Here is an 11,282-nt window from a genome sequence, read left to right as displayed (position 1 = left end):
CGAAGGATTGCTTCCCACTCCCAAGGATCGACCAGTTGGTCGATGCTATTGCAGGACACGAGATCCTCTCCTTCATGGATGCGTATTCAGGCTACAATCAGATCAGCATGCATCCCCCTGACGAGGATCACACCAGCTTTCGGACCGATACATGATTATACTGTTATAAGGTAATGCCCTTCGGACTGAAAAACGCAGGTGCGACTTACCAGCGATTGGTTAACCACATGTTTAAAGAATTGATCGGCGTAAACATGGAGGTGTACGTGGACGACATGCTGGTAAAGTCGAAAAAAGCAGAAGGACATGTGAAGGATTTACGAGAGTGCTTCGATGTATTGAACAAATACAAAATGAAATTAAATCCTCTCAAATGTTCCTTCAGAGTCGGATCAGGGAAGTTCTTGGGGTTTATTGTCAATTCAAGAGGAATCGAGGCCAACCCCGACAAGATAAAAGCCCTGATCGATATGAAATCGCCAGAGAAGATCAAGGATGTACAAAGTTTAACTGGGAGAATTGCCGCCCTAAGTAGATTCATTTCAAAATCAATGGACAAATGCGTCCCTTTCTTCAATCTACTTAGGGGCAACAAGAAGTTCGAATGGACAGGAGACTATGAGCAAGCTTTTCAGGCCTTAAAAGCCCATATGGCACAGCCTCCTATCTTATCAAAGCCTATCGAAGGAGAAACTTTGTTCATTTACCTGGCGATCACTGAAGTTGCTGCTAGTGCGGTACTAGTACGAGAGGAAGAAGGCGTACAAAAAGCGGTTTACTATGTAAGCAAGAGGCTAATTGGAGTAGAACTGAGGTATCCTCCCATCGAGAGGTTAGCGTATTGTTTAATCTTGGCCTCAAGGAAGCTACGTCCTTACTTCTAAGCCCATCCTATTACAGTTTTAACTAACCAGCCCCTTCGGCAAGTCCTCCAAAAACCAGAGGCGGCTGGGCGTTTATTAAAATGGGCAGTCAAACTGAGGCAGTTCGATATTACATATTCACCGCGAGCAGCAGTAAAAGGACAAGTCTTGGCTGATCTTATTGCAGAGTTCACCGAACTCCCAGACAATGAGCAGTGCGAAAAGCCTAGTGCACCTGAGCCCCAAGATGAAGCTCCTTCGTGGAAGTTATTCACAGATGGGTCGTCCAACGAATCTCACGCGGGAGCAGGGGTGATCTTGATAACGCCAGAAGGGCATCGATTTCACTGCGCCATTAGGTTCGACTTTACCGCGTCAAATAATGAAGCCGAATACGAAGCACTCCTCGCTGGATTAAGAATGGCAAAAGACCTGAGTATAAAGGTGCTCGATATTTACAGTGATTCACAGCTGGTAGTGAATCAAGTTCTAGGGGAATATCAAGCACGATGCCTAAAAATGGTGGCCTACTTGAACAAAACAAAAGATCTGTTGGCCCAGTTTGAGAAGTATACCCTCCAGCAAATACCTCGGGATCAGAATTCGAACGCAGATGCCTTAGCCAAACTCGCGAGCGCGAAAGATGCTGACACTTTGAATATTGCGCCAGTGGAAAGATTGATCGAGCCAAGCATATGAGCAAGTGAAACCAGTATGGAAATCCGAATAGAAGATACATGGATGGCGCCATACTTGGAGTATCTGACCAATGGTATACTACCAGCAGATAGAAACAAGGCCAGAACTCTTCAAAGGTAGGCTGCTAGGTATATACTGGTCGATGGTGTTCTATATCAAAGAGGATATTCCATGCCACTGCTCAGATGTATTACACCAGAGAAAGCTAAGGAGCTAATGAAGGAAGTACATGAAGGCTTCTGCGGGGATCACGCTGGGGGGCAAAGTTTGACGAAAAAGATTCTAAGGCAAGGCTATTTCTGGCCGACTATGAACGAAGATTCAATGGAGTTTGTGCGAAAGTGCGATAAATGTCAGAGATTTTCCAAAATCCCACGCGCAACTCCAAACGAGTTAAAATAGATGCAGAGTCCTTAGTCTTTCGCAGTATGGGGTATAGACTTAATTGGATCCCTGCCAACAGGAAAAGGCGGAGTGAAGTACGTAGTCGTAGCAGTCGACTACTTCACCAAATGGGCCGAAGCTGAACCACTCGCTACCATAACGACCAAGAAAGTTCTTGACTTTGTCATCAAGAACATTGTTTGCCGATATGGTTTGCCTCGAAAGATTGTCTCAGACAACGGTATCCAATTTGACAGTGACTTATTAACAGACTTCTGCGAAAGGCACGGGATTATTAAAAGCTTTTCTTCAGTCGCGCATCCACAAGCAAACGGGCAGGTCGAAGCAGTGAATAAAATGCTTAAGGACACCCTGAAGAAAATGCTTGAAGACGCTAAAGGAGCATGACCAGAACAGCTGCCTGAAGTCCTCTGGTCGTATAGAACTTCTCATCGAACAGCAACAGGTCATACTCCGTTTTCCTTAGCATACGGGTATGAAGCTATGTTGCCCGTCGAATTAGATCCCCCCTCACATCGACGTATTACATATGACCAGGGCCAGAATAGCCAACTAATGATGGAGTCCCTAGACTCAATTGAAGAAATACGAGAACGAGCCCAACTCTGAGTTGCTGCGTACCAGCAAAAGGTCGCCTGGTATTTTAACTCAAAAGTAAACGAAAGGAAATTCAACGTCGGTGACCTAGTGCTACGACGAGTTTTCTTGAATACCCACGACCCCACTGTTGGAGTGCTCGGACCAAACTGGGAAGGACCTTACCAGATTGAAGAAGTCCTTCATCCGGGCACCTACAAACTTGCACGCTTAAATGGAGATCTCGTTCCACGCTATTGGAATGGAGAACACCTGTGCAAGTATTATCAGTGAACATACCTTCTTAAAGGACTGGCTTGTATTAATTTTTACTTTTTACAAGTTTCGAAAAAGGGTTAGCCACGTTGTATGGCTAATCGCTTATAAGTGTAAGATCTTTTTTTTAAAGATCACTCGTACAGACATGTTTAGTCCATTTTAATACGAGATTATAAGGGACTGTGCGCAGCCAGTCATTCTTGCCAACCTTTGTAAATTTATTTTTACAAGTATTTGTTCATTACGTGTGTTGTTTTGTTGTATTATAAGTGTTACGTTTCCTACCGAGCAGCAATGTTCGCACAGGTCGTGGTCAAGGCAAGTGACCAAGGACGTAAAGCTCCTCGATCACTTGGGGGGCACATAAGGTACATCGATAGCAAAGCATACCAAAGGGTATGTAAACACATGAACAAAATAAGTGAAAGCATGCTACGGTACTTAGAGTATTTTTCAAAATTTATGTTTTGTTAAATCAAACCAAAGTACTATGCTAAGTTCGGTCATGCGAACATATATTGTAATAAGAGAAATTATAATATCAATAAGGCAATCTTTTACACCGCGAGCAATATTGCTCGGATGTAATTGTTCAATTAAAAGTAAAAAGCTTTTACACCGCGAGCAGTATTGCTCGGATGTAATTGTTCAGTTATAAGTAAAAAACCTGCCCTTGCAGCAATAAAAATAAATTGTCTTTACAAACAGACCCGTGGGCCATCAAAACAAAATAAAAGAAATTTTTTTACTAAGCAGGAGGGTCTTGAGGATTAGGGGGAGTGCCCTGGTCGGCAGGAGGACCAGCTTCAGCATCAGCAGCAGGAGCCTTAACCTTAGCCTTCTCCTCTGCCTCCAACCGGGTGGCGCACTGCGCCATCAGAGTTCTCTTCAACCGCTTGGAAAGATAGTTGAAGTTGGCCTCCCGGTTGTGCTTCCAGTAGTCGTAAAAGCAGAGGAGGGTGGCCTCCTTATACTTCTTCAAGTTCATGGCCCCTTCCTCCTCAACCTCCTGCACTCGCCCCTCGAGCTCCCGCACCCGCTCCTCGAGCTTCTTCGCCTCATCCCTGCTGGCGGTCAGATCGAGTCTAAGCTGCTTGCACTCTTGGGTAACAAGTACAGAACTTTCCCTCCATTTCTGCCGGTCCTCGTTGGCTTTCTTTAAGGCCTCTTGGCTGTCCTGAAGCTCCTTGGTGAGAGTGGCTTGGTCCTCGCACAGTTGCTCATTCAGCTTGGACAGCTCCTTGTTCTCCTCGAACAGCTTGTTGTTCTCATCCTCAAGAGCTTGCTTAGCTTGAGCAAGCCTGGAGTCGAAGTTCTATCCCTGAGAAACCAACGCCCCAGCTAGCAGTTAAAGACAGCAGCCCCTGAAGACAAAGAATGAGATAAAGTAAGGAAAAGAAGTCGGACATAAATGATGAAGTAGCAGAAGATGACTTACGATGACTATCTCATTCAACCCTTTGTTGATGATTTGGTCGACCTCCATTGATGCAGTTTCATTGATGGCGGCCTGGCTGCGTCTGTGCTTCGAGAGCTTATATATCCTCTCCCTGGACGACCCAACCACAAGGCTGGACAGGGAGCCTTCAGGCAAGTTTTCCAATGCCTCCTTGTTAGCGGCCCTAGAGGAGGGCTGTGGATTCACAGGTGTGGGGGTCGACTGCTCGGTGGGGGGCGGAGGTGTCGTGTTCTCTTTGGAAGGTGCGGTGGCAGGAGCGTCTTCTGTTTGAGCCTTCTTCGAGGGGGTCTTGCTGCTTTCCCCTCGAGCCCTCTTGCTATCCTTCTTCGGGACAGAAGAGGTTGCGGTAGCCTGATAGTGCGCAAAGACGTCCTCGGAGTCCATACCTGCACCAAAGGAAACAACTCGAGCAGTAAGATTAAATGGTCATAGAGGGAACATAGATAAAAGTAAAAGGATTACAAGTAAAGTACCCGGGCTACAACTACTGGTCGTAGCATTATTTACTGAACTACCTAGTTCCTGGAAGAAATCTGAGTTTAAAGAGGGAGCATTCCTAAAGTTGCCGTCCCCATCAAATAGATGAGAGGGAATTGGCAAATTATTTAAAAGCGAGATTATTGTACTGTTTACATCATACGAATCGTTAGAAAGTTCGGTAGGCTCGACAGCCTTTTGTTTTCCCTTGCCTTTGGGGACTGAAGGTTTCTCCGCTCGGGGGGGGGGGGGGGGGCGGCAGGTTCCTTGATCGTAACCCCAGTTGGCCGCCTTCGAGGAGGCGGCGCCTGAGGTTGCTGCTCGGGTTCCTACTCAGGTTCCACGTCGGCTTGGACACCGCCCGCCGAGGGTTCATTCGTCGCAGATTGGGAGCCCCAAAGGCCGACCAGCCTAAGGTTAGCCTCGTTGACTAAGTTTTTTACACTCTTATCAGCATTCGGCATGCTGGCTAAGAGTGTTGCCCTTGACTCCATCCCTGGAGTAGGGACTGGACGTAACCAGGGGCCTGAAACACAATGGATGTCAAGATATAATGACAGAAAAGCACTAACTAAAGAAACTGCTCGCATAAGAATTCTTTGCCTCCTCGGGTGAAGGCCAGGTTGTCCGCAGCAAGGTCAGGAGTGAGGAAGTATTCATGGTGATACTTCCCTACATTAGAGATATGGGTGGTGTCGGACAAAAAAGTGCGTCCGGATTCCTGATGGCAGAAGTGAAAAAACCCTGTACCATCTTGGTTGGGGTTGGACTTAAGGTCAAAAATAAAATTGACCTCGTGGGGGGAAGGTACTGGCCATTTTTTGAGCTTATAAAGGATATAGAGCGTGACCAGCATTCTATATTCGTTCGGGGTGATTTGAAAGGGGGCTACTTCGAAGTAATTAGCCACCCCCTGAAAAAACGAGTGAAAAGGCAGGGTGGCACCTGCCTCAATGTGGAACCTCGACGAGGCGCTGTAAGCCCCGCCTGGTAGATTGGCTCGCTGGTCGATAGATGGTTTAACCAAGGTCACACCCGTCAGATTGTATCTGTTTAGATAATTGGCAATCATCTGCAGTGTCATCGTACTTTGAGGGACAATGTGCCACGCAACGGCTGGTTGGTCGACATGGCGAGGGCGGGCACGCCTTTGGACATTGGTCTCTGGAGCAAATTCGCCTCGACCACTGGTCGAGGGGGCATCAGCAGAAGGCTGGCCTGAGGAGTTAGGGTCTTTCCTTTTTCGAGCCTTTGTTTTTGTTCGGGCCATTCTCTGATTGGGGACTGGAGGACGGTTTGAGCTAGGGCGAGAAAAGGGGATTTCTGGTATCAAAGTAGATGGGTTCTCTTCGCATTCAAGTAGTTGGGCCAAGAGGTCGTCTTCAATAGGTCTTTCTCCCCCCAAGGGTCTTGCATATGAACTGTAAACAGACAATGGAGGAGATAAGACAGTCTGCGAAGTAGTGTGGAAGATTGGGATAACGTTTCTTGTGTCTAAATAACCAGCAGCATCCTACTCCTACGCTAAGTTCGACATTAACAGTTTGAAAAACGGAACAGGAAGGAAGAAAAACTATTTTATGAAAGAGAACTGTTTCGACTCCTAAAGGGCGGGAAAAAAACCCAGTTTTTTCAACTAGCTTAAAGATTGAATTTTTACGTCGATCTTACGCCCTAAGCCTATGATCCTTACTATCAAACTAGATCCTAACCTATACAAAGCATAAAGATGCCCTCTTACCAAGCAGTGGAAGGTTTATACAAAAAAAAATCCTCGTAAAACCCTATTCACGAACACGGAAATTACAGAACCTAGAAACGACATGCATGGTATAATGAAAAGTTTAAAAAGACAAGATGATTACCTGGGCGAAGATGGAGATTCGGAAGAGAATGAAAAAGTTCGAGTCGGAAAGATCCTCGGCTAGGCGATTGACTGGTTTCGAAGCTCTGTACTCTGAAGGCAAGGTTCTTCAAGTTCTTGACAAAGATGGTAAGAAAATTTTTTTAAAGAGGAAAAAGAAGGTATTTATGGGGACCGAGGTATGGCCAAAAAGTAGCAATCATTATTTTTAATTCTCGAAACGTGGGGAAGTGTATAAGCCGTCAATTTTTTTCTTGAAAACTGAAAAGGCTTGATTAGACATAATCATGTCACGGTTTTAAAAAACGCACGTGGATTCTGACAGACATCGTGGGGATATGAACGGTTGTTTCCTTAAAGTTTCTTTATTGCTGGTCGCACTAAACAAACTTGGGGGGAAAATGTTATCCAAAAAATAAGCATGGATGACATGGCAAATATTTAGTACATGTGGCTAACATCTGGCAGAATTCGTGCTCGACTATCGACCAGGAAGACATCTAGTGTCACGACGTTCGATCTCTTCATACGACCAGCCTGGTCATACGCATGCTATACGCGGAAAAGATCTTAGGCAGTTAAGATAGTATCCGAAATTATCTCCCATGATTTCCTGAGTATCCGATTATTTAGGAAATAATATCTATAACAAATTAATGTAAATCCTCATTGAGCCTATAAATAGAGAAGGAGGTCTCAAGGGAAAGGGGATCTTCTTCTTTTTCGCTTTCTGATCATTGGATATATTGTCTTGTTCTTCAGAGGTTGGTGAAACTCATTGAACCCTAGTTATTTGATCACTCATTTGAATCCTATATCAATAACAATTCAAGTGGACGCAGGTTATTACCAGATTCTGGGGCCGAACCACTATAAACTCTTGTGTCCTTTATTATTTCGTCATCACATTCTTTCCAACGTGTTTGTCCACATCAAGCAAATTTGACTCCGTGTTAGTTGGCTAAAATCAGGGTCAACAATAGCGACAATATTTCTGGAGCTTCGTCTTCTCAACCTCTAGCTCCAACCCATCCTTCCAAGTACCGGGCAGTGCAGTCTCAACATATGATACTTCCATACATGTACGGAGTAACACCTTATATGTGGCCAATTCCAGCATTGTCGCATCTGCCGTATCCCTACATGTTTGGAGCTGGATCGTCCACATCACCTCCCCAATATTCCTGGCCGATACTGTCGCCGCAGCCACCACAACAACCACAACCGCAACAAGAAGACAATAGGGAGGACGATCCAGCTAATTTAGGAGACTAAGTTTATTTTATTGTTAATTATTGTTAAATTATATGAACAATATGAATATTTGTTATCTTAATGTATTAAGAATATGGATAATTGTTATCTTAATGAACTAATTTGAATATTTAATATAATATTTTTATTTTTAATATATTTGTTTCCAATTATTTTAATTTTAATTAATAATTTAGATTTTAACAATTAATTAAAATTTTAATTTTATTATTTTTTATAAATAAAATAGTTTTAGGGGCGACAATAAAGTATCATGGGCGACTAGTGACATCATGGGCGACACATCGACTAAGATTTGTGGCAAAATCTCATGGTATTAGGGGCTACATGTCAACCCTAATAATAAAGCATTAGGGGCGACACATCGACAAAAGTTATGCCAAATGTTCAAATATTTGGGGCGACATTTCAACTTTTAGGGGCAACCCATTAGTCGTCTCTAATGTACACAATTAGAAGCATTTTATTAGGGGTGACACATCAATGGCGACTTTTCCTAAAACTGGTTTTTGTTATAGTGCTTCTCGATGAGTATTACGAATGTAAAACCCTTTAGTCCAAATGAACATCGGTGTCGCCGGAAAATGTTTATAAAGGAGCAGAGACACCCAAAATCTCACTAGAGAAAAGCAACAAGTCGATCGGAGTGACTTAGTGGATAACGTTCTTCTCGCGATGCTGATTCCAATGGTACAAACCACTCGCCGAATGGTCGTCGGAGTTGGCCGAGAAGGCTCCTTAAAGTTTCGACGTCGAAACTTCGATGTGTCCGTACATGCGTGTCCTTGCTCCGATTACCACCAAATTTTGGGTGTGGCTTCATCTACAGTTGGTGGTGCTGCAGAACCCGCATGTATCCGGAAGTGGTCCGATTTGGGCATGGCCGTACGCCGTCCGAAGAGAGAAATAAAGAAGAAAAAGAAAGAAGAATAGAGAGAAAGAGAAAGAGAAGGTGGAGCGGGGAGAGATAAGGAAAGAAGATACGGGTCTTTGACTCATGTGTGAGTCCTACCTTTATTTAAATTATAATATTTTTTTGTAATAAAATCATGGCTTTTACATTCAGTGTACCAAGAAAAAGACGAGACTACAGCCAAATATTGACCACTCCAAGAGTTGTCACCGAATCTTGATTGCAACCCGATCTTTGCATTGAATATCTTCATCTCCTATAAGATTTTTTAGATTAAATCTGTTGTGAACATCTTAAGGAATTTGATTTGGTGTGTGCATGAATGAAGCATCTCTAACGTTATAAATTATTAACACAAACGCATTGGTAATAAAAGCTCTCACATTATTTCATCTTTAATATAACATTATACTTCCCTTAATGTATATAAGGAAAATACAGTACAGAGTACTAATTAATGTAATATGAATATGAATACAATTAATATATATATATATGCCTCTCTCTCTCACATAACCAATCTGCGTGGCATTTCTCTCTCTCTCTCTCCTCTCTATAGTACGTTGCAAGAAACTTATATATAAAACTCTTCTCTTCACTTTATTACTTAAAATTACTCTTCATATATATAATAATTATATATATAAAGGTATATAGATAGTCAAAACAGACTTACTAATTACCCCAAATAATCAAGCATTGACAAAATTGCAATTCACCCGGATTTCCCCCTTATCACGAGGCCTGGTCTTGACCTGCACATTGCCAAGATTGATCATGGAAACTGCAAACTGGCTCTCAAAGAGATGAGGCTGAGTACCCAAAGCGGAGACAAAAGAAGAGGTTCTCTTGTCGGAATACAGCTGCTGATCAGTGGACAACAACCCTTTCTTGTTCATAAGATTAGTGTAATACATTGTATCGAATTTCTTAGGAGTGGTTGCATCAAGATCCACCAAGCTATAAGCCGTTTTACACTTTTTCCTTACCACATTCAATAAGGTCACGTTAAGTGATCGATCAGGCGTTTTGCCGAGCCTATGTTGGAACGCGAGACAGGCGCTTCTTCCTATGGTGTGAGCGCCAGAGAGTACGACTAGGTCGAGCATGTTAAGGCCGCGTGACTCGAAGAATTTGATTAATCCGGTGGTGTTTTCGCGGCCCTGAGGAACCAATTCTGCCTCTTTGGCCAAGGAAACTCGGCCGTCTTTGCGGCCGAAAGGGACTTCCCAGAATGGACCTCCGGCGAAGATGGTGGCGTCTCTGGCTGCGGCGGTAAGGATGTCTGCACAAGAGACTGTTTTTGGGCACTTCTTCTCGAGTACGCTCTTGATGTCGTTTATCTCTCGGAAACCTCTTAGGGTTTTGCTCGAGAGAGCTGCCCTCTCGCTTCCTTTATGGTTTAGTAAAACTGATGCATCACAGCCCTGAGATGTATCCATATATAGGTTTAAGACAGAAGAATAAATCATAATTGGAATATGCATGTAATAATTAATTATTCAACATTTCTGCGTATATATACTAACCCTAACAGCACAGTCATGAAAATGCAAGCGAATGATGGCAGGAGCCAAGGTCGGGTCCTTGTTGATCCACGCTCTCATTCTTCTATGGATGATGGCTTCAGCATCTGGACATGTCTTCATATAATGAGACACAGACAAAAGAGCTTCGGGAGGCAGATTGTTAGGGTTTGTGGATTTAGAAGAGCTTGCTCTTGTGGGAGTAAAGTTCATGGATGACGACGCCACAAAAGGAGCAATTATCAAAACAGCGAGAGCCAAAGATAACTTCATTATTTTCATGGTATATGATGCTCTTAATAGATAGCTAGAATATGTGTGTATAGTTCTCTATGATAAGACTTTGTTTTATAGGTCCCATAGAATACGTGTGAAGCACTAATATTTTTAAAAATTAGTCAAGACATGCAAACATGTTTGTTTTTGAAAAGCAATAAGTAAACTCTTTTCAAGTCAAAACATCATTTGTTTTTTTAATATTTTAGAGGAGTGAACATTTTGAATGAATTAATGCATACAGCATGACATGGTAGGCTTTTATATTAGGGGAGAACCCCGTGTAACGTTAACGTAGGAACAAGGATCTCCAGCATAAACAATAGCACGTTTTCGCTTCGTACAAGAGATTAACTATAAAATATTTTTTTGCTAAAAGGAAAAAAATTCTTATTCCCTTTTCCAAATAAAAATTCTTATATTCGGGTTGGTCATATTCAAAATGTAATTAATTAAAGTATTTTCAAGCTATAAATAACAAATATCTGCCGCACAAATTATGTATAACCAAATGAATGTATGTTTTATCATTTAAAATTATTAGTTACTAAATTAAGTATTTAATTAATGTAAATATTTTAAATGATGTGACATATATTTATTAGAAAGATATATACGCTGAGTGATCAAAATTAGACAGAAAATTTAGATTCATAAATAACTGTCCACA

At 42.6% G+C, this 11,282-nt stretch overlaps 1 protein-coding gene across 1 annotated transcript; it reads right to left on the bottom strand.

The window, feature by feature from the left end:
* Positions 1 to 9,391: 9,391 nt before the first annotated feature.
* Positions 9,392 to 10,643, bottom strand: LOC133794638 (peroxidase 7-like). Its single transcript, XM_062231970.1, has 2 exons — positions 10,340 to 10,643; positions 9,392 to 10,237 (listed from the first exon to the last, which is right to left on the bottom strand). The coding sequence occupies exons 1-2, from the start codon at positions 10,616 to 10,618 to the stop codon at positions 9,503 to 9,505; spliced, it is 1,014 nt and encodes a 337-aa protein (XP_062087954.1). The 5' UTR covers positions 10,619 to 10,643; the 3' UTR covers positions 9,392 to 9,502.
* Positions 10,644 to 11,282: the final 639 nt, after the last annotated feature.

This window comes from Humulus lupulus, chromosome 8 (assembly GCF_963169125.1).
Source record: "Humulus lupulus chromosome 8, drHumLupu1.1, whole genome shotgun sequence".
In the NCBI taxonomy this organism is placed as follows: Eukaryota; Viridiplantae; Streptophyta; class Magnoliopsida; order Rosales; family Cannabaceae; genus Humulus; species Humulus lupulus.
The sequence above is the reverse complement of the archived record's forward strand: the minus strand, read 5'-3'. Positions and strand labels throughout refer to the sequence as shown.

What these genes read in the sequence shown, in the direction of transcription:
- LOC133794638 (XM_062231970.1), bottom strand. Translation starts at nt 10,618, where the DNA reads ATGAAAATAATGAAGTTATCTTTGGCTCTCGCTGTTTTGATAATTGCT. An exon ending in TTCATGACTGTGCTGTTAGG is followed by an intron (nt 10,238 to 10,339) that starts GTTAGTATATAT and finishes GATACATCTCAG; the next exon opens with GGCTGTGATGCATCAGTTTT.